We start from the raw sequence: 24,955 nt of genomic DNA on the forward strand, positions 1-24,955 counted from the left end.
ATGCAAGATAGGGCTTGTCTGCGACCTCTGAGAGGTCAACGACACCGGTTGCGATTCGAATTCCAGAATTTGGGTCGTGACATTGCATATAAAAATGAAATATCAAGTGTTCATCAAGTTGTGTATGCTAAGTTAGAAATAAATTTGGAGAATTCTGATTACATTTTAGAAGAAGTTAATAGAGAAGATTTAGATATGCCAACAAATTTGGAGGAGGATGAGGAGGAAACTTTTGAAGAAGATGAATGGATAGATAAAGAGGAAACTTCTGAAGATGATGCAAGTGAATGGATAGATGATGAATAAACATGCGAAGAGGATGAAGAACAATTTTTATGTTTTGTTGGTAGATTTTAGCTATTCATATTTGATTATACTTTATATTTTAATAGTAATGTTTGTTGGTCAATGTTAAAGACTATTTGGATTAACTCTTATGTTATGATAACTTTGTTTGATATATTTGTTCGACATTATGAAATTATTTTTTACTATTCTTTTTTAATCTTCATATTTAATTGATATAGATGGTAGATAAAGACAAGGGTAAATAAAAAATGTTAGCTAATCCAAAAAAGAAATCCAAAGCCAATACTATGAGAAGGTACATTGGGGTCGTGATATCTTATGAGCTCTCTAGAGTTAACATTCCAAAACAAGCCTCAGTTTATCTACTCACTCGGCACAACAGGCACATAATTCCTCTACTCATGTGGCTCCAAAATCTGCTTATACTATATATACACCTACTGTGGTACCTAGATCAGGTTACCAAACATTGTAGGGCTATTCCCATCTTAGTTGTGATTCTACCATACCATCAGATAGTTCTAGTCAGTGCAATAATTTGAATAATAATAGTGGATCAGTTGGAATTTGCAATCTTCATCTTGAATCCAATGGCTCGGAGCTTAATACTCCCACCACCTAGCTCTCAGACGCACGTGGTCCTCAGCCAAGCGATAGAGACAATTCTTCGAGACTTGTCATCTAGCCATTAGGATATAAGTACGATTTGATTATGTTTCATCTTTCATTTGTCTATTTATATTGTAATTAATTGATTGAGTATTTTTTGCTTATTATTCTTTGTCGATGAACTCATATTTCAGCTTACGTCCGGATTTGGGCATGACAAAGATTATTATTAATTGCATCGGTACTCACTATAATGGTGTGTACCCAACTTGGGGTTCGATTCCAATTAACAACATGGGGCAGATGTTCAATGAATTAAAGGTAAGAATGTGTATCAATTAATTTCACGTCATATACATTTAAATTCACTATTCTTTTAAACAATAAATATTTAGTTATTTTTCATTACAGAAATATTATATATGGGCTTCTGAACATGAGGAAGAAGTTCAAGCAAAGTTCAAGGTAAAGGATTCAAAGTTTCTTTCTAGCACATTTAGTAACTGTCGGAAAAAATTGAATTCCTAATTTTCAGGTACCGGCTCGATGGGATCTGTTAATGGAACATTGGATATTGATGAAAAATTTAAAAAGAGGAGTGAGATTTGGAAGATGGCTCGCGCATCAGAAAAGGGAGGCTCTTTGAACACTGGTGGATCTATTATCCTAAATACTAGGAAGGAAAGACTGGTATACTTTCTTAATTTTGTAAAATATATATTTTTTCTTTTTTGATCAGTAGTTTTTGGAGATTAAATTATATTTATGTTATTTGCAGGAAAAAGAGTTGGGTAGGCCGGTAGCTGTAGAAGAGATGTTCAAGGTTACACATGTCACGAAGAGTACGAACCCCGGAGAAGAAGAAAGATGGGATGAGCCACGCGCTCAAGATACATATGTAAGAACTCTATTAAAACTAATCTTTCTTTTTCTTCTATATATTACATTTGTATACAGTCCTTTGTTTAATTACACGACTTAGGTTTATAAGAACATCTCAGGAATATCATAGTACTCTACCTCTTGAGAGCCAAGAAAATTCATTTACACAAGAAGAAAGTGAGAATCTTTGGAAACAGAGTGCAGGTGAATGATTAGAGGTTCATTCTACGACTATCCAGAAAAGACATATCACTAGAAGCAGGCTTGATATTGTGGTTTATCTTCATCTAGCTTCGATGGTGGGATAAATAGACAATATATATAATGGAGGGTAAGATAGTTTTTCTCAATGTCGAGCTTGCTGATGTAGCCGACAGAGAGAAGGAAGAGAGAGGAGGAGATTGCGGCAGAGAACAAGAGGTATGCAACACTTCAGGCCTAACTAACTTTTCTTTTTGAATTAGGAAATATTCTTCCTCCTTGTCTGACAAGTAGTAATGGATCTGACAGGAGGGTGATGAGAATGATAAGTTTGATAAGGAGAGTGAGGGTGTTAAGAAGTAGTGGTATCGGTTTGACATTTTAGACTTCTATATTTATGGAATTGATTAATCGTATTTTCGTTTATTTTGAAATGGATGAAGTTTATTTTGAAGTTGGATGAAGTTTATTTTGAAATATTTTAATGTATATATTGAAAATATTGTGTTGTTTTGATTCGATGAAATTTATTTTAATATAACTAATTTGGAATTCTTCGGGTTTGATGAAGTTTATTTTGAAATAGCTTATTTGGACTTCTTTGGATTGTTTTGATATAAATATGCAGGTGGAATACTAAAATTGCAGCTCAATGCTGCCACTTTTGTAGCAGAAATATCGACTTCGGACGTCGGAATCTCAAAAATAAGAAATAAAATACCAACCTCCGGATTTTGGAATCTAAAAAATAAAAAAAAAATATCGACCTCCGGAGGTCGTAATCTAAAAATAAGAAATAATAATACCGACCTCCGAAGGTCGGAATCTAAAAAATAAGAAATAAAAATATCGACTTCCGGAGGTTGGAATCTCAAAAATAAGAAATAAAGCTACCGACGTCTAGAGGTCGGAATCTTAAAAATAAAAAAAAAAAAGAATACCGACTTCCGAAGGTCAAAATATAAAAATTAAGAGAAAAGAAATTAAAACATATCGACATCCGGAGGTCGGTATTCCAAAATATGAGAATTAAATATTCTGATCTCCGGAAGACGAAAATAATAAAAATGAAAAGTAAAGAAATATATAAAGTGACCTCTAGAAGTTGGAAAAAAATAATGAATTTTACCAATTTAAATTGATACTAATCTCGAGAGAACAGTAAATACCGACTTCCAGAGGTCAAAATTGAATATCGATGTCACACACCTTTTTCGCGCAGCGGCGTAAGGGTTTTTCCAATAAAGTGACGTAATTAATTAGGGGATTATTTTATTTCAGAGTCGCCACTTGGAATTGAGTTACGGTGTTTCAAGTCACCTTATTTACATCCCTAATCAAAAGGAAGTTGACTCGTTATTTTATGGTCTGCGAACCAGAAATTCGGGTAAGGAATTTTGTTAACCGAAAGGAAGGTATTAGGCACCCCTCGATCCCGTGGTTCTAGCACGGTCGCTTTATTGACTTTTATATTTCTTGACTTAATTTTGAATATATTATGTTTCTTACCTAACAATTTACTTATGTCCCACTTTCTTTGATTTATTTTAAATTACTTTGTGAAATTGTCATATTTTATTAGCATGTAGTTTATTGGTAGCATCTCTTTCCAACCTCACCACAAATTGTTTATTTGTTTGTATTTAAAGACTAAAACTAGTTTAATGTTTTTTGGGTTTTAATATTTTATTATTATTATCATTATCATAAGGCTAAATTATATATTATCTTAGTTATTTTTCTAAAAGAAAATGAACAATATATTAATAAGAACATAAGATAAAAATAAATTAAAATAATACACCTTTTCACATAATTTTTTTACTTTTTCATATTTTAGTCATTAAAATGAAAATAACCCAGTAATTAAAATTTATTTTATTTATTTATTTATTTTTGTACGTTTCGGGTCACTTTAATATTTTTTTCATTTTTTTTTATTTTGTCTCTTTCTTCTTATACTTTACCTTATTTTTCTTTTATATTTTCTCCTTCTTATTTTAGTACTTTTATGTTTTATAAATTTCTTTTACGTCTTTTCCTTTTATTTAAAGTTTTATTTTTTATTCTTTCAACATGAATAAATTAATTGATTTTTTTTTAAAAAAAAGTTTCGCATTAAAAGAAATGTAAAGATAGTGTAGGTTTGATTTATTTTATCTTTATTTTTGTTCTTCTCTTTTTTAAAAATAAATAAATACAGTTTTATTTAATATACAAAGTGAAAAAGTAACCTAACAAATAAGAACTAAATTTTATCTAATTATTACTAACTGCATATTGTAGAATATTAAGCTACGAATTTTAATAAAGAACGAGATAAAAGGAAACTTTACAGCAAGCAAGAATAAATACATGCTATATAAATTTTACTCTAAATTTAATAATATAAAATCTCAATCTATTTCATATCATAATGTAAAAATTAAACATGCATAAATTTAAAACACTTTATATCATTGAAATCATATCTTGCATGATTCTGAAACCAAATAATGTAATAAAGATCAACAGTTACCTTTTGTGAAAATTAATTCACAAAGAAAATACCTAGATAAGGACCACGAATTTAAAGCGTCGAATTCCACTATTTTTGGAGTTCTTTGTTATGTGTGTGTGTTCCTTAGGAAAAAAAAGGTGAAAATCTTGCTTCTTTTTTTTTTTTTTTGTTTTTCTTTTCCTCTCTTTTGCTGATTTTTTTTATTCCTCCCTTTTGTTGATTTTGTCTCTCTCTTTGGATTTCTGAAATTTTTTCTTCCCTTTTCCTTTGTACCCCTTTTTCTTCTTCTTCTCTCTTTTTTTTTCCTCCCATTATTAATGTATATATATTTATGAATATGTGTATGGAAGAGTTGGATTAGTGGAGTGGGGTGTGGGGTGAGTGGAGAGAAATGGCGAAGTGGGGGTGGGATAATGGGTAGGTTAATTTCTTATAATTATTTTTTTGTTATAAAATAATAATAATATTAATTAAGAAAAATTAAATAGCTAGATTAAATAAAAATTACTAATTTATTAAAACTTTGAATGAATAAATAAAAGTATACCTTAAAGTGTGATTCTATTTTTGTGGTTTTCATATCTTTTAAAAATAAACTTAATAAAATAAGGTAAAACTCAAAATATTTATAAAAAAATATTTAAGCTCTAAAAAGGGTATTAAACTTAGATTCGGTCAAAAATTATGTGTCTACAGTTTGCCCCTCTTTGACTGAAATCACGAAGAGTTTTCAAAAAAGAAGTAGACAAAGTGACATGTTTTGACCAAACTCTTATTTGAAAGACCAAAATTTATGCGACCGAGTCCTTGTTTTGGACAGCCTACATATCCCAGGTTATAAGGGAATCAGGTCACGTGTAGTTCAAGGAGATGAGGTGATGAATTGGAGTTAAGTGAAGTTCCATCGAGGCTCTAGATCGCGACTCTTATCCTTACATAAAAATATAAAATTGAAAGCTAATAGTGAAAAAAATAACAAATGTACAAACTTCTATCCATGCAGGTTTTCTTGAATCTTCACTTGAAATTTGACTTTAAGATATCACCTTGATTTTGGGTGAATCTTAACCTAGAATTGGAATGGAGGCTACACTTGCCACTTAGACGGAACTTTTGACATTCTTCAAAACGAAAATTTGAAAAATGCTCTTGAATAGCTTCATGTTTTCTTGATAAAAAGTTGAATAGTAAAAGATGTGAGGATGTCAGGCCGCTACATGCATTGAAGAAGCTAATTCTAACCATCATTGAATTGATCATTCTAAAAAAAAACTTTGTTCTTGAATTTCAAATCCATGTCTCGCTTGAGAAAACCTGAAAACCACCACAAACAAAAAATAAACAAATATTTTGCCCCAGTTTTCACTGGGAAAATTTTTGTGAGTTATTAGCAAATATAAAACATAAACTCCGACTACGAAGTCTTTATTTTAGAAGAAAATAAAACTAAAAATCTAGACTAGGAAGTGTTTATCTTATGAAAAAGTAATCTAATCTCATTATCCTGGAGGGTCCTGCTAATCCCATTATCCAGGAGGGTCCTGCTAGTCCCATTATCCAAGAGGGTCCTGCTAATTTCATTATTCAGGAGGGACCTGCTAGTCCCATTATCCAGGAGGGTCTTGCTAATCCCATTATCCAGAAGGGTCCTGCTAGTCCCATTATCCAGGAGGGTCCTGCTAATCCCATTATCCAGGAGGGTCCTGCTAGTCCCATTATCCAGGAGGGTCCTGCAAATCCCATTATACAGGAGGGTCCTGCTAGTCCCATTATCCAGGAGGGTCCTGCAAATCCCATTATACAGGAGGGTCCTGCTAGTCCCATTATCCAGGAGGGTCCTGCAAATCCCATTATACAGGAGGGTCCTGCTAGTCCCATTATCCAGGAGGGTCCTGCAAATCCCATTATACAGGAGGGTCCTGCTAGTCCCATTATCCAGGAGGGTCCTGCAAATCCCATTATACAGGAGGGTCCTGCTAGTCCCATTATCCAGGAGGGTCCTGCAAATCCCATTATACAGGAGGGTCCTGCTAGTCCCATTATCCAGGAGGGTCCTGCAAATCCCATTATACAGGAGGGTCCTGCTAGTCCCATTATCCAGGAGGGTCCTGCAAATCCCATTATACAGGAGGGTCCTGCTAGTCCCATTATCCAGGAGGGTCCTGCAAATCCCATTATACAGGAGGGTCCTGCTAGTCCCATTATCCAGGAGGGTCCTGCAAATCCCATTATACAGGAGGGTCCTGCTAGTCCCATTATCCAGGAGGGTCCTGCAAATCCCATTATACAGGAGGGTCCTGCTAGTCCCATTATCCAGGAGGGTCCTGCAAATCCCATTATACAGGAGGGTCCTGCTAGTCCCATTATCCAGGAGGGTCCTGCAAATCCCATTATACAGGAGGGTCCTGCTAGTCCCATTATCCAGGAGGGTCCTGCAAATCCCATTATACAGGAGGGTCCTGCTAGTCCCATTATCCAGGAGGGTCCTGCAAATCCCATTATACAGGAGGGTCCTGCTAGTCCCATTATCCAGGAGGGTCCTGCAAATCCCATTATACAGGAGGGTCCTGCTAGTCCCATTATCCAGGAGGGTCCTGCAAATCCCATTATACAGGAGGGTCCTGCTAGTCCCATTATCCAGGAGGGTCCTGCAAATCCCATTATACAGGAGGGTCCTGCTAGTCCCATTATCCAGGAGGGTCCTGCAAATCCCATTATACAGGAGGGTCCTGCTAGTCCCATTATCCAGGAGGGTCCTGCAAATCCCATTATACAGGAGGGTCCTGCTAGTCCCATTATCCAGGAGGGTCCTGCAAATCCCATTATACAGGAGGGTCCTGCTAGTCCCATTATCCAGGAGGGTCCTGCAAATCCCATTATACAGGAGGGTCCTGCTAGTCCCATTATCCAGGAGGGTCCTGCAAATCCCATTATACAGGAGGGTCCTGCTAGTCCCATTATCCAGGAGGGTCCTGCAAATCCCATTATACAGGAGGGTCCTGCTAGTCCCATTATCCAGGAGGGTCCTGCAAATCCCATTATACAGGAGGGTCCTGCTAGTCCCATTATCCAGGAGGGTCCTGCAAATCCCATTATACAGGAGGGTCCTGCTAGTCCCATTATCCAGGAGGGTCCTGCAAATCCCATTATACAGGAGGGTCCTGCTAGTCCCATTATCCAGGAGGGTCCTGCAAATCCCATTATACAGGAGGGTCCTGCTAGTCCCATTATCCAGGAGGGTCCTGCAAATCCCATTATACAGGAGGGTCCTGCTAGTCCCATTATCCAGGAGGGTCCTGCAAATCCCATTATACAGGAGGGTCCTGCTAGTCCCATTATCCAGGAGGGTCCTGCAAATCCCATTATACAGGAGGGTCCTGCTAGTCCCATTATCCAGGAGGGTCCTGCAAATCCCATTATACAGGAGGGTCCTGCTAGTCCCATTATCCAGGAGGGTCCTGCAAATCCCATTATACAGGAGGGTCCTGCTAGTCCCATTATCCAGGAGGGTCCTGCAAATCCCATTATACAGGAGGGTCCTGCTAGTCCCATTATCCAAGAGGGTCCTGCTAATTTCATTATTCAGGAGGGACCTGCTAGTCCCATTATCCAGGAGGGTCTTGCTAATCCCATTATCCAGAAGGGTCCTGCTAGTCCCATTATCCAGGAGGGTCCTGCTAATCCCATTATCCAAGAGGGTCCTTCTAGTCCCATTATAAGGAGGGTCCTGCTAATCCCATTATCCAGGAGGGTCCTGCTAATCCCATTATCCAGGAGGGTCCTGCTAGTCCCATTATCCAGGAGGGTCCAGCTAGTCCCATTATCCAGGAGGGTCCTGCTAATCCCATTATCCAGGAGGGTTCTGCTAGTCCCATTATCTAAGAGGGTCCTGCTATTATCTCATTATACAGGAGGGTCCTGCTAGTCCCATTATCCAGGAGGGTCCTGCTAGTCCCATTATCCAGGAGGGTCCTGCTAGTCCCATTATCCAGGAGGGTCCTGCTAGTCCCATTATCCAGGAGGGTCCTGCTAGTCCCATTATCCAGGAGGGTCCTGCTAGTCCCATTATCCAGGAGGGTCCTGCTAGTCCCATTATCCAGGAGGGTCCTGCTAGTCCCATTATCCAGGAGGGTCCTGCTAGTCCCATTATCCAGGAGGGTCCTGCTAGTCCCATTATCCAGGAGGGTCCTGCTAGTCCCATTATCCAGGAGGGTCCTGCTAGTCCCATTATCCAGGAGGGTCCTGCTAGTCCCATTATCCAGGAGGGTCCTGCTAGTCCCATTATCCAGGAGGGTCCTGCTAGTCCCATTATCCAGGAGGGTCCTGCTAGTCCCATTATCCAGGAGGGTCCTGCTAGTCCCATTATCCAGGAGGGTCCTGCTAGTCCCATTATCCAGGAGGGTCCTGCTAGTCCCATTATCCAGGAGGGTCCTGCTAGTCCCATTATCCAGGAGGGTCCTGCTAGTCCCATTATCCAGGAGGGTCCTGCTAGTCCCATTATCCAGGAGGGTCCTGCTAGTCCCATTATCCAGGAGGGTCCTGCTAGTCCCATTATCCAGGAGGGTCCTGCTAGTCCCATTATCCAGGAGGGTCCTGCTAGTCCCATTATCCAGGAGGGTCCTGCTAGTCCCATTATCCAGGAGGGTCCTGCTAGTCCCATTATCCAGGAGGGTCCTGCTAGTCCCATTATCCAGGAGGGTCCTGCTAGTCCCATTATCCAGGAGGGTCCTGCTAGTCCCATTATCCAGGAGGGTCCTGCTAGTCCCATTATCCAGGAGGGTCCTGCTAGTCCCATTATCCAGGAGGGTCCTGCTAGTCCCATTATCCAGGAGGGTCCTGCTAGTCCCATTATCCAGGAGGGTCCTGCTAGTCCCATTATCCAGGAGGGTCCTGCTAGTCCCATTATCCAGGAGGGTCCTGCTAGTCCCATTATCCAGGAGGGTCCTGCTAGTCCCATTATCCAGGAGGGTCCTGCTAGTCCCATTATCCAGGAGGGTCCTGCTAGTCCCATTATCCAGGAGGGTCCTGCTAGTCCCATTATCCAGGAGGGTCCTGCTAGTCCCATTATCCAGGAGGGTCCTGCTAGTCCCATTATCCAGGAGGGTCCTGCTAGTCCCATTATCCAGGAGGGTCCTGCTAGTCCCATTATCCAGGAGGGTCCTGCTAGTCCCATTATCCAGGAGGGTCCTGCTAGTCCCATTATCCAGGAGGGTCCTGCTAGTCCCATTATCCAGGAGGGTCCTGCTAGTCCCATTATCCAGGAGGGTCCTGCTAGTCCCATTATCCAGGAGGGTCCTGCTAGTCCCATTATCCAGGAGGGTCCTGCTAGTCCCATTATCCAGGAGGGTCCTGCTAGTCCCATTATCCAGGAGGGTCCTGCTAGTCCCATTATCCAGGAGGGTCCTGCTAGTCCCATTATCCAGGAGGGTCCTGCTAGTCCCATTATCCAGGAGGGTCCTGCTAGTCCCATTATCCAGGAGGGTCCTGCTAGTCCCATTATCCAGGAGGGTCCTGCTAGTCCCATTATCCAGGAGGGTCCTGCTAGTCCCATTATCCAGGAGGGTCCTGCTAGTCCCATTATCCAGGAGGGTCCTGCTAGTCCCATTATCCAGGAGGGTCCTGCTAGTCCCATTATCCAGGAGGGTCCTGCTAGTCCCATTATCCAGGAGGGTCCTGCTAGTCCCATTATCCAGGAGGGTCCTGCTAGTCCCATTATCCAGGAGGGTCCTGCTAGTCCCATTATCCAGGAGGGTCCTGCTAGTCCCATTATCCAGGAGGGTCCTGCTAGTCCCATTATCCAGGAGGGTCCTGCTAGTCCCATTATCCAGGAGGGTTCTGCTAGTCCCATTATCTATGAGGGTCCTGCTATTCCCATTATCCAGGAGGGTCCTGCTAGTCCCATTATCCAGGAGGGTTCTGCTAGTCCCATTATCTAAGAGGGTCCTGCTATTATCTCATTATACAGGAGGGTCCTGCTAGTCCCATTATCCAGGAGGGTCCTGCTAATCCCATTATCCAGGAGGGTCCTGCTAGTCCCATTATCCAGGAGGGTCCTGCTAATCCCATTATCCAGGAGGGTCCTGCTAATTCTAAATTTTATATTAAAGAATATTTTATTAAACAGAATCATCATTTAGAATCACCACAACATTTTTTATTTTTAGTCCAGTTTGCACTAGAAAACATTTTTTATAAATTACTAGTAGCAGGAATGAGAAATACATGTTCCTAAAAGAAATGCAAGACAATATGCAATTAGGGAGTTTGTTCCCTAGAAATGAATGATGATAGCGTGTTTGTTTTTTAGAAACGGTGGTGTATTTTTTATTTTTTTAACAAATAAAACTATGCTCAATTTTTAAATTGATGAATTTTGAAAGTCTTTTTAATTGATCATTTTTATTTATTATTTTTTTTAAAAAAAGATGATCCATTTTTGATCATTGACGGATATAAGATTTTATTTCTTGAGACCGAGCGAATTGCGACACTGCCTACGCATCTTGTATAGCAAGAATCAGGTCAGACGTAGTTCATAAAGACTTAAAATTATTTTTTATTTTGTCTTGATTTTTTCTACAAAAGTCATCTTTTAAGAAATGAATCAATTCATGGTTGACAATGTTTTGACTTTAGTTGGTACCAATAATTAGCATGATGCATATGAGTCATCTTCAACTAATTTCAGACAATTTTGAGGTCAACTTTGAGTAATTACTATAATTTCAAATGGTATCTCAAACATACTTAAGTGTTTACCTGAGATGATATTGCTTAAGTTAAAGGATAAACTCATTCATATCTTCATGTTTCAAGTGCCCTCGCAATAAATGAAGTCCTACTTCGCACAATAGAAGTGTTTCGATCTTAGGACGTTTTATATCAAAGTCACTCACACTCGGAAAGATATTCAATGTACGAGATTGAGATACCATATGCTTGGCCCTTATGTAAGTATCCATTGATGTGATAACACACAAAATGGGATCAAATATGACTTATTATTGGCTTGTAACGTAGGTTTGGAGAAGTAGGACATTCATTTGGGGTAAAATGATTATTTCCTCCTTAAAATTTGCACAACTTTCAATATTTTTTTTTTGAAATCTTTTTCCCATTCATTTTTTTTATTTTCTCTCCTTTCATTTTTTATTTTAGATTTTTCGTCATTTTGCTTGAACTTGCACATACTTGTTCTTTTCACTTTGATATCAATCTTAGGTCTCGGCGTTGTTTATCTAATTGATAATACAAACATGGAGGTGAGATCCAGGAAATAGTGCATTTATGCTCTAAAAATGATACATGTGAAGTGGTGGTTATTCAAATAAAAATGTTTCAGGCTCAAAATGTGAGTGTTATGGATAACATGTCATTTTGTAGGCTTGAAAGGCACAATCGGATCAAAGAAAGCCTATAATCATTTCCTAAGTTAATTGTTGCTCACAATTTCACTTTAACCAACATTTAGGCCAAGTTCTAGATCAAAAGTCATTCCATTGAATTTTATCTAAAGCTCACCACACAATGCACAAGAAACAATGAGGTCGAATTCGTTTTAACCTTAACTTTAAGCAAAATAGTTTCTTAAGTATAACATAAATATATCAAGAGATACCAAAAGAATTCTATAGGTCACAACAAAGTTAGTCCGTACTGTCAAATAGTTTAACACTTTATTATTTTTTTTATGCACAATTGTAAGAATTTTGGTACCAACCAAGTCAAATATTGTTTAAAAATAAAATTAAAAAAAAATCAATTTTTTTTGCCCCAAACTTTTTGGCAAGGACTTTTAGATTTTTTTTTCTTGGTTGGACCGAACCTCAAAATAAGGCTGCCTACGTATCTTTTATAAAGCAAGAATCAGGTCGAACATAGTTCCAAAATATTGTTTCCAAAATATTGTAAACACAACATTATTTTCTATAGAAAATACTTCTATTTTTTAAATTTTTTTAAAAGATCACTGAACCCGAGGAGGATTGCCTACGTATCTCATCGAGTTGAGAATTAGCTGTGCATAGTTTGTTAAATTTTACCTTTTTTATTTATTTCTTAAAAAAATATGTATTCTACCTTTCGAAAACTATTTTTATTTCGGTCATGTTGTTGTAAAAATACAAATATTAAATTTTTGAGATTTTACAAATAATTGCTATATTTATTAATTTTGAGAAAAATCCTTTTTTTTTAGTTTACTAATTTATCAAACATTGATCGGCATTCAAATAGTATATTTGTAACATATAACACATACACTTGAACCCAATGTTGAGCCACATTAAATTAAAAAAAAATGCATATGCAACAAATAAAGTGAATTCTATTAAGGACAATAAATGTTTGACACCTGGTTTACTAAGTTTAGCAAACTAATGGAATGGGTGTCTAGACTGTCTATAAAACGAGTGGACAACTCAAATTGAGAAGGGACAGTTTACCGGTAGCAAGGCTTTCCGGCCTCACTGTTTATCCTTCTCATCCTAAGATGTGTTACTATAGAATCCTTCCCAGGAGCATTGTCGCATCTCTGGTATCTCATGGTTCGGGAGCGTAATCGCATCTCCGAATAAAGTATCTCAGAAAACTCAGATTGGTGCTTATAGAAGACAATTTATATTGAAATTCAAACAATATCATAGCGGTAAAGCGAATATATACAACATCAATATAACAAACACAATAAAATTATAACAGTCATATACAAGACAATAGTTACAAGCTCGAATTCTAGTTAGTCCCCAACGTCGCTATCGATGTCACACCCCTTTTTCGCGCAGCGGCGTAAGGGTTTTTCCAATAAAGTGACGTAATTAATTAGGGGATTATTTTATTTCAGAGTCGCCACTTGGAATTGAGTTACGGCGTTTCAAGTCACCTTATTTACATCACTAATCAAAAGGAAGTTGAATCGTTATTTTATGGTTTGCGAACCAGAAATTAGGGTAAGGAATTTTGTTAACCGAAAGGAAGGTATTAGGCACCCCTCGATCCCGTGGTTCTAGCACGGTCTCTTTATTGACTTTTATATGTCTTGACTTAATTTTGAATATATTATGTTTGTTACCTAACAATTTACTTATGTCCCGCTTTCTTTGATTTATTTTAAATTACTTTATGAAATTGTCATATTTTATTAGCATGTAGTTTATTGGTAGCATCTTTTCCAACCTCACCACAAATTGTTTATTTGTTTGTATTTAAAGACTAAAAGTAGTTTAATGTTTTTTGGGTTTAAATATTTTATTATTATTATCATTATCATAAGGCTAAATTATATATTATCTTAGTTTTATTTTTATAAAAGAAAATGAACAATATATTAATAAGATCATAAGATAAAAAGAAATTAAAATAATAAACCTTTTCACATAAATTTTTTTACTTTTTCTTATATTAGTTATTAAAATGAAAATAACCAAGTAATTAAAATTAATTTTATTTATTTATTTATTTTTGTACGTTTTGGGTCACTTTAATATTGTTTTTCATTTTTTTCTATTTTGTTTCCCTATCTTCTTATACTTTACCTTATTTTTCTTTTATATTTTCTCCTTCTTATTTTAGTACTTTTATGTNTTTTATAAATTTCTTTTACGTCTTTTCCTTTTATTTAAATTTTTATTTTTTATTCTTTCAACATGAATAAATTAATTGATTTTTTTAAAAAAAAAAGTTTCGCATTAAAAGAAATGTAATGATAGTGTAGGTTTGATTTATTTTATCTTTATTTTTGTTCTTCTCTTTTTTAAAAATAAATAAATACAGTTTTATTTAATATACAAAGTGAAAAAGTAATTTAACAAATAAGAACTAAATTTTATCTAATTATTACTAACTGCATACTGTAGAATATTAAGCTTCGAATTTTAATAAAGAACGAGATAAAAGGAAACTTTAGAGCAAGCAAGAATAAATACATGTTATATAAATTTTACTCTAAATTTAATAATATAAAATCTCAATCTATTTCATATCATAATGTAAAAATTAAACATGCATAAATTTAAAACACTTTATATTATTAAAATTATATCTTGCATGATTCTGAAACCAAATAATGTAATAAAGATCAACAGTTACCTTTTGTGAAAATTAATTCACAAAGAAAATACCTCGATAAGGACCACGAATTTAAAGCCTCGAATTCCACTATTTTTGGAGTTTTTTGTTTTGTGTGTGTGTTCCTTAGGAAAAAAAAAGTTGAAAAACTATCTTTTTTTCCTTTTTTTTTTCCCTCTCTTTTGCTAATTTTTTTTTAATTCCTCCTTTTTGCTGATTTTTTCTCTCTCTTTGGATTTCTGAAATTTTTTCTTCCCTTTTCCTTTGTACCCCTTTTTCTTCTTCTTCTCTCTTTTTTTTCCTCCGATTATTGATGTATATATATTTATGTATATGTGTATGGAAGAGTTGGATTAGTGGAGTGGGGTGTGGGGTGTGGGGTGAGTGGAGAGAAATGGTGAAGTGGGGGTGGGATAATGGGTAGGTTAATTTCTTTTAATTATTTCTTTTGTTATAAAATAATAATAATATTAATTAAGAAAAATTAAATAGCTAGATTAAATAAAAATTACTAATTTATTAAAACTTTGAATGAATAAATAAAATTATAGCTTAAAGTGTGATTCTATTTTTGTGGTTTTCATATCTTTTAAAAATAAACTTAATAAAATAAGATAAAACTCAAAATATTTATAAAAAAATATTTAAGCTCTAAAAAGGGTATAAAACTTAGATTCGTTCAAAAATTATGTGTCTATAATCGATCAAGCTTTTTTCGACCTAAGCTGAAAAGTTTGTTTTTGGTAAGTATTTCAGGAAATTTGACCTCTGGAGGTCGGTATTTTTAGGTCGGTATTAACTGTTTTTGAAGTAGTGCATGGTGATTCATTGGAAGTAGAAGAATGAACAAATTTAAATGGTTCTTAAACATAAGAAATACATAATAATTCCGAATTTCAATGCTTCATATGCATTTTTTGAGTCATGAGTAATAAAATTTAAACGTATATAGCGTAGTTATTTGTGTTCTGATGAAGTTATAAATGACTAATTTGAGCCTAAACGAAAATGTAATCTAATAAATTAAAAAACTTATAAGAACGTAAATTTTAAAATAGAGAGAGAGAAAATGTGAAAAAGTAAGTAAAAAGAGAAAAATAACAACACAATTTTGTCAAGTCCTTAACTACAAAAACAAAGATGATAAAAAAATCATATGATCGATGCAATTTTTTTGAGCTTTTATTAGGCACCCCCCTAATATCCATATCCAAGAGCCTTTTCGTGGAGTCAAACTAAAGTATAAAATCGGACACTATAACAATAATATAGAATATCACTATTTCAAATATGAAATAAAAATAATAATCTTGAGTAGGAATCTAATGAAAACAAAATACGAATTTATATAGACAAAATTGAAGAAATTAATATCATAAGGTATCTTAAATTTTAAAATTAAATAGTTGAGGGTTATGAATACAAATTTAAAGAAAACGAGTTAATGATATTAATCAAAATAAAAGTTCAATTAGGTATATGTTATGTGATAAGAATTTTTAAATAAATAAAAGAAGGAAAAAAAAATAATGAAGACAAAAAAAATCTCATGAACTATTCAACATTTGTTGGGTGTTGTATTTTTATTAATAAAGCAAGTAAATCAACTTCTTCTCTTTTTATACTATTCCATTGTGTTGAACAAAAGTGAAAGAGGAAAAGAAAAAGACAAATATCTTGAAATATTAAAGTAGTAAATATTGAGACTTTTAATTATTTTTTTTAACAAAGAGTAATAACAAGTGTAAATAATTTTTCAAACATTTAAGTATAATAATAAATAGAGAAGTAGTAATTGACATATTTATTTGTCACGATTCAAAATGAGTCGTGAGTAGCACCCACACTTAAACTCCTAAGTGGGTGAACCGAAGAATCTAAATCCCAACATATACGATTAGATTAAGGTAGTAGCACGAAAGAAAGAAGGAATGAAGTTTTCCTAATGTCCTATAGCCTCTCAAAGAAAAGTAAAGGAGTTACCATACCGTTCCGCAAGACTCTACTAGACTTGTCCGTTTGTGATGAGATCATCGAACCTAAGGCTCTGATACAAAGTTTGTAACGAGACATAATGATTCGTGAGTGACACCCACACTTAACCTCCTAAGTGGGTGAACCATGAAATCTAAAATCCAACATATACCAATAAATCAACTACGAATAACAATAATATGCGAAAGCTCAAAACTTGTTAAAGTAACCAATCAAATCAACCTCTAAATGTTATTACACATTATCCCCAAAATATGAAAGTCATCACATCAAGGTCATCTAATCTCCAAATACTAAGTCTAAGAGTATCAAATACACCAAAATAAAAGAATAAAATGGTATGTGTCTGAAAATATAGGACATTATGTCATGACCTAGAGCATCAAATACGAGTTTGAATGAATAGCTCACCTGATATGGTGGAGACTGGCTAGAGTTGAGGGCAAGTTGAAGTCATTGGTACAGTCGCTACACTCCCTAAAAGGAAAACAAAGAAAAAACACTAGTAGGGCTCTGTACTGAGCAACATGTACTGAATAGGTATCACCGACCAACCCAAAATAGAAACTAATATACAATGAATAATAATATAAAATCAACTATGAAACTTAATAGGTGACAATCAACAAACAACATGAACAAATGAAAACTGAAACAAGTCCATCATCAATCACAAATTCAAGCACATACTCGAGGACTTATGCCTCCACATCACACTAGTTTGAGAAATGGTTCTTTGAATACATTCAGTTAATTCAATATCTTTTTCCTTTAAAGTTACCGTGTCGGAACGTGACACTCCGATCCAATTATACCATATCGGTACGTGACACTCCATTCCTAAAATACCGTGTCGAAACGTGACACTCCGATTCAATAATATCGTGCCAGAACGTGACACTCCGATCCAAAAATATCATGTCAGAACGTGTCATTTTGATCCAATAATACCATTAATTTATCATTTATTATCACCATTTTCCCATTCATTAACAATACTTCATCAAGCCTTCTTTATTCAAGGCATCACTTTGATAGAGAGGGCTCAGGATTATGAATTTTACGGTCACAGGATTTTGGACTATTCACAAAACACACAACCTCACAATCAAGTACATATTAAACTTCACAATATCATTCAATTCATATCAATCACTATAAAGAGTCTATCTATTATATAGAGTAAACCATAACCTACCTCCAACGAAAAACCGAAGTCAAGCAAGCTACTTCTCCAATACTCTTCCTTTCCTTAATGCCTCTGAACCTTACCAATCTATCAAGTATATATGCATAATTTGTAAGTTCACGAGTCTATGGACACCCATGTTACTATATGTCTGTCGTAGACCCAAACATTCACCCGATTCTATAATTAATTTGTGAAAAATCAAGCCTAAAGGTAAATCTTAATTCCTCAAATTAGCATAACTTTAATAACATTCAATTATCAAATTCCTCCACTCCCAAACATAACATAATAATTGTAAAATTCTATCTAGTTATTAATATCCCACGGCTAATAACTGAAGATACCAATTTGTCTCCCAAAAGTCACAATAATTAATTAATATTATTAACTCACTTGCAATTCATTTTAAACAATTATATTATTACCTCAAAGTTCAACTACATCATGGCTTAGTTTCTAACTATTCCAATTCAATTTATGTAATTTCCTTCCACAATCAACACGGTACTAATTATAAAACTAATACGACATAACTAAATTGTGTAATAAGTCCACGAATAATTACAACTGCAAGTTATGTTACTCACATACATTAGCCGCATACGTTCATTAAAGAAGAGAACCATATTCCAGTTTCTCAAATATAAATTTATCCTATATCTCTAACCATTGGCTTAAAATTATCCCTTAATTAATTTACCATCATTAATCCAACCAATAAATAACAATTTAATACATTCAATTGATAACCATGTCGTACATAAGCATCTTTTCCCAATTCAAATCTCTTGTTAACCTACCACTATGTTGTTAAGTGTTATCTATTTACCAAGCCTTAATTTTATAGACACCAAGCGACAATTATATGTAAACAAAATTAGAAGCGTAACTTAGGGTACTTGACACTGCAATCAATTCTTTTCCCAAAGAGTTTGGTTTTTGTTTCACGCCATTTTCTGTTCTTCCACAATTTATCTTTTACCCTAATATAATATGTGATTCACTATAAGAGTAGTAAAGTTGTCCACTACTAATTCAAATGTTATCTTCTTCAACCACAAACTAAATTAATTATTTAGACGACCCCACTAAATTCATAAATGTAGTTATAAATTTTCCAAATATTCATTTAGAATATATCAGAATATGAAAAATTATGAAAAAAAAGATGAATATAATTTTTGGTCAAAAAGAAGTGCAACTTCAATTTTCTATGAGATTTTTAAGTACAACAATATGCAATAGCTATACGAAATGTATCATAGATATTATACTTTCAAGCATGAAAAAATTTTAAGAATTGAAATCAAAACAATATAAATCTTTAAAATATTTGAAGCATTCAAACTTTATACTAATATGATCATGTCTCTTCATGAATCTTTCGACATAATTAAACTCCTTTCTTCATTTTGATGATCTTGTACTAAATTAATGTGAACATATCTTTATAAGAATCTTTGAAGAATATATCTTTGATCTTCATCAAAGTGAAGAACATATCATATCACTATCTTTCCTATGATATCTTATGGAAAAGATTAAGAATAATTTTATTTTTCAAAAAAGAAAAAAACCACACTATTAGAAAACAAAATGAGAAAAATGAAAAATGAATATTTTTACATCTCCATGGATGATTGTAATTTATAGATTTGATATTCCATAAGAATAAGTTGAAGAAACATGTTATTTAAATAGAGAATATGGCTAGATAGAAGTTTATTTGTATCTCATTATATTAAGTTAGAATAGTAAATATGATTATTTTTTTATTTTTTATTTAGTAAATAAAATATTTGAATGAAAAAAATCAAGAAAAAGAATCTCAAAAAAAAAGAAAAAAAGAATGAAGGTTATAGAGAGGTGCCACATCATCTTGTCTATGTTTCTCCTTTATATTATGTACTAGGTAAATTACCCGCGCTTCGCACTAGATTGAACTATTTTATTATGCTTACATATGATCATTCGATAATATTTGTATTCTATCTACATAATTGTCAACAATATTTTATCTTAAGGAAAAGCGTTTCTCCGAAATCTTAAAGTGCTATATTGTTTTAAAATTTGTATTTTTGTTATAGAAAAATTATAGGTCATAGATAGATTTTAAATATAAGAAATAATTCTAAGAAAATCTCCCTTAAAATAGTTGGTAAGATGTAAAGAAAAATTTTAAATTCTAAGATGTCATAAAGAACAACATTAGAAGTTAAAAAAGAGACCAGAAAGCATTGAACAACAACACTCGCATGTAAAGTGGAATGTCACGTCCATACAAGATCATTATTATCTAAATGAAATGAACAATTTTGGAATCCTTTTTTATGGAGCTCAATCAATATCTTTTTTATTATTGTATGTCGTATCAAGTATATGCTAAAAGTGACCCTCAAATTATTGTTATCATAAATGTTTTTGGTCATTGTCTCAAGTCCTTACTATTTTTAAGGTTTCATATCACTGGCCCCAACTTATTGGATTAAAACATAGTTATTGTTATAGTTATAATATGCAGTAATAAAAATTAATGCAATTATCAACAAACAGTAGGTGACATATGAATGTTCACAACGGGATATACTAAAGAAAATTTTGTCACATAACATATGAAAATCTAACAACATAGTTTTGTGAGCACTTGAACACACAAATATCCAAAAATAATAATAAAAGACGACCTTACTTCCCTAATAATCTAGAAGAAAAAGACATGTTCTTATTATATTTTTCAAAAAGATAGTCTTTCCGATAGTATCCAAGTTTATAGTTCACAAATTTAATTGAAAGAAACCAGAAAGAGTTATTACTTCTTTATCAAAAATTAAAAAAATTATCAAAAGAATGAGTTATCACTACAACAAAAATTATGTTTAATGATAATTAAGAGCCTAATTATAATTAAATATGTATTTTCAGAGGCAATGGGTACTCTGTATAAATATCCCTAAAGTATATAACAACATTGAATTCAATGACAATTAATTAATGTTGTTAAAGGTTTTAGCACTCTTTGTGATTGTGCTAAGTCATTGTGGCCCCTTAAAGTTGTCAGCATAATTCATTTAGACAGCTTAACTAGGATTTGTACCAATTGAACACCTCAACCCTCTAGATTGAATCATTTAAACACTTTATGCAGATGTGCCATAAAAAGTGTGATACACACTTTTTAAGCGCGTGAAATTGTAATTTAAACATTTTTCTTTTTCTTTTTCAATTTTTTCTTTTTTTCTCTCATTATGTTTTTGAATAATAACAATCTTGTCTCTTTGCAGATAGCTCCTGTAATTTCTACAACCATTTCTTCAAAACAATTCAATGCCAATTTTTTCTTACATAAATATCCATCTTTTTGTTCTTAGTTTTGCTTAGTTTTTTTTATTATCATTATATTATTAATTATGTAGATGTAAAAAAAATCCCTTTTTTTCCAAAATAAATAAAGATCACTATCAATGGTTCTTTCCCGGAAAAAATGGTGATATAAATCTACATCTTCTTCGTTAAAATAATGGAGACCAACATCCATATATTTTTTATCGAAAAAAATGGAATTCATTATTCAAATATATTCTCTCTGTCGTCACCTCTCCACACACACTAGCCCTGACCCCAACCCCTTCTCCCCCATTAATCGAAGCAAAAATAGAAAAAAAAAGGTAAATTCAAAACAAACAAAGTAAAAACAAATCTTTTAAGAAAAAAATTCAATTTAATTGGAAATAAGAAATAAGGCGTAAATAAAAATAGTAAAGTTCATCTTGGAGAACTAAGAATGATGAAGAAGGGTGAGTATTAGGAAAAGGTAGAAAGAGACTTCGTGTGGTGGGATGCAATGGGGATGGGTGAGAGGTGTATAATTTTTTTTAAAAGAAAATGTTTAAAAACTTTTCTTTTTAAATTTTGACTTATTTATATTAAAAAAATTATATCCCGCATAGAGCCATCCATTTTTTCTCGTTTTGCACTCTCCTACTTTGTTCTTGTTCTTCATCTTCTTGATCTAACAAATCACTTAAATATGATGAAATAGTGAAGTCCAAATCCTCCATTTAATTAGAAATAAAAATATCTCCAATTAGAGAAAATCAAGACTACAAAAGATTCATTATTTCACACGTGACATACACATTTTACTTGCTTACAAATTTTTTGAATCCACAATAAATATTTCAATTCTACAACTTTATATTAGTAAAGACATTTTTATAAGTCGTAATACATAAATATTCCCTTTAACTTGTCTTCAAATTACATTTATGCCCTTCAACTTTTGGTGTGCACAAGTAGACACTTAAATTTGTATAATGTTGAACAAATAGACACACATGTCGTATACTATGTGTATAATGTCATGTAGGACTCATGTTTTTACTTGTTCAACTTTATACAAGTTTAAGCGCCTACTAATGCATAACTAAAATTGAAGGACATAAACGTAAAATGAAGCTAAATTAAGGAGCACATTTATGTATTATGCAAGCCGTTATATAAATTCAATCACAACATACAGTTTTATATTTATCCTACACAATAAGCACCAATATATAAAGTTGCACATCAAACACATACATATAAATTCAACATGACAAACAGCTATATGTAAATTCAACAAAACATATACATTTACATAAATTCAACAAAACAAACACCTATACAACAAAGACATGTACAAATTCAACAAAATGAATGCTTATACAAATTCAACACAACAAATACATTACATAAATTCAACATAACAAACACATTTATATAAATTAGGACTTAAGTTAAAAAAGTTAAACCATACAATCATGATGTTTAAACAAAACTAAAAATAATAAATAAAGTTTATGCATAAAAGAATAATGTCAAACATAAAATAGTAAAATTACTTTTTCCATAACAACGCATTCTTCACACTTTCTTAAGGTATAACTAATAGTTATACTCCATCCAAGACTTTCTAGCTTCATTCTGTAGACACATAAATTGTATTAGATCAAATTTATACAACATTTGAATTAAATTCACGTTCATTTGGGCCGAATGATTAATTTGGGCTTTACAAATAAATAAGCTCATCTTATTAAAAATTCAAATCTAAGGTCCATTTCACCTTGACACCCGAACCCATGCCACATGTCACAATGACTAGGAATCCGAGACTAATAAGGTGATGCCACGTGTCTAAATGAGGTGGTAGTACCTGTCAAATGCAAGAACCAATCACAATATGTCAAGTGTCAAAATGACATCCTTTGGAACAATCACAAGCAACATTGTCCACCCCCTACAACTATAAATCGGTGATGGACATGACCTTTTTGGGACGTCAAGGAAATTTTTCAACCTGTATTCCGTAATTCGAGAAATCTACACCATCAACTACATAACTCTTCCAAGGAGTGATCAACGGAGTTATTTTCGGAGATCAACTTAAAACGATGAAGTGCTTTCCGACGTCCTAGAGATCGACAACATCTCAAGGAGGTCTACATCATCCAATAATTTGAGAAGTATTCTACTGAATGCCCTCAAATCGCGAAGAAACCTAGAAGAGAGAATAACGAAATTTTACTCACAACAATTCATTAATAAAATCATATTTTCTTTTATTTATTTTGCTTGTAGTCGATTTTTAGCCCTTTCAAAAATTTGTTGCAAATCGATTTGGCACGTCCAATTGGACAAATTCTACTCTTCATTTCTCTCTATTGCAAATCAAAAACCACAAAAAAAATTACTGTGATAGCCTTCATAAAGAGTAGTAATTTTCATGCAAGGACTCTATTGATGTTGATCTCAGTCATGTTGGCCCGATAACTCGACGTAAGTTCAAGAACGGTGGGATATATTGATCTGAATACTTTAATTCTTTGGAGGCGATGAAAAAGAACATCTCTCATATGATGATCGTAAGAGCAATACCTATGGGCAATCTTTCATCAGTGTTCTTCATAGAATTTTCTCAAATTTTGTCCAACTTTTGTGAAATATGAAGATTCAATGGATTATCAAACTTCAATGAATGTAAATTCTTTGATGGCTGACTCAAATAGCATGGATGAAAAGTTTGTGATGATGGAGCAAACCATTGAGGCCTTGAAGAAATCTGTTGATGAAAAAAATCTTCATAGTGCTCAACTTATGAAAAAGTTGGAGGCCTTCACACCTGGAGAGTCCACTTGTCCATCTGGTTTTGATCAACGAAACAAGGACGTTAAGGAATCTCTAGCAAAGTCAAAATTTCAAAAGGAGAAATAATATTTTTCAATTTGGCATTATATGTCCAACAATTAGACATGATAACAAACATTATCAGCGCTTAATGCGGCAGAACACGACAAAGTTCCTTGTATTAATCCATGTCATATACTTTATTGTCAATCAATGCCAACGAACTATCAACCACCAAAGCTACAATGATTTGATGTCAAGGGGAACCCAAGGCAACATATCACCCACTTTGTTGAAACTTTTAGCAATGCTTGAACACATGGTGACCTTTTTGTAAAATAGTTTGTTCGTTCGCCGAAAGGGAGTGCATTCGACTGGTATATGAACCTGGAACATGAGTCTATTGATAGTTAGGAGCCACTCGAGAAGGAATTCCTCAATTGTTTCTATAGTACTCACCGAATTGTAGGCATGTTAGAGTTGACTGACACTATGAAAAGAATGGATCAGTCTGCGGTGGATTAAATCAATCGGTGGATATCATTGAGTTTGGACTGCAAAGATTTTCTTTCTGAAATATCTACTGTGGAAATGTCCATTTAGGGTAGGCATTGGGGACTTCTATACATACTACAATGAATCAAACTTCAAACTTTTGAAGAACTTGTTACACGAGCACATGACATGGATTTGACCATCGCGAGTCATCGGAAGGCATCTCCTTTTGCTGATCTGACACAAAAAAAAGGAGTTTAGAAAAAGTATGAACTCAAAGACCCAAACTAAGAAATCTATAGAGGTGAAAGCAACTTCTGTAAAAGTCACCACCAAGAGTAAACTAAAAGAGGAGGAAGCCCCAAGTCGATATCAAAGAGAGGAGAGGCGTCACCCAACCTTGAAGGAGTTAGAGGCAAAGGTCTACCAGTTTCCAGATGCAGATGTACCTATGATTCTTAAGGAATTGCTAGCTAAGAAAGTTTTTTATATTCCTGAATCAAAGAGGCCCGAAGAGATCAACAAGGTTGGTGGTCTTAGAT

General features: G+C 34.0%; 1 protein-coding gene across 1 annotated transcript; it reads left to right on the plus strand.

The window, feature by feature from the left end:
- On the plus strand, positions 1-24,005 carry LOC107019466 (histone-lysine N-methyltransferase 2D-like). Its single transcript, XM_015219959.1, has 6 exons — positions 1-283; positions 1,454-1,608; positions 1,697-1,816; positions 2,113-2,220; positions 6,225-8,100; positions 23,743-24,005. Exons 1-6 carry the CDS (start codon positions 1-3, stop codon positions 24,003-24,005), a joined length of 2,805 nt encoding a protein of 934 aa, XP_015075445.1.
- Positions 24,006-24,955: the final 950 nt, after the last annotated feature.

The sequence above is a fragment of the Solanum pennellii genome, chromosome 1 (assembly GCF_001406875.1).
Source record: "Solanum pennellii chromosome 1, SPENNV200".
Taxonomy (NCBI): Eukaryota; Viridiplantae; Streptophyta; class Magnoliopsida; order Solanales; family Solanaceae; genus Solanum; species Solanum pennellii.

Bases quoted from the DNA above. Each gene is read 5' to 3' on its own strand.
- LOC107019466 (XM_015219959.1), top strand. From the start codon at position 1: ATGCAAGATAGGGCTTGTCTGCGACCTCTGAGAGGTCAACGACACCGG. The intron at 1,609-1,696 runs GTATACTTTCTT...TGTTATTTGCAG, and splicing joins ATACTAGGAAGGAAAGACTG to GAAAAAGAGTTGGGTAGGCC. The intron at 2,221-6,224 runs GTATGCAACACT...CCCATTATCCAG, and splicing joins ATTGCGGCAGAGAACAAGAG to GAGGGTCCTGCAAATCCCAT.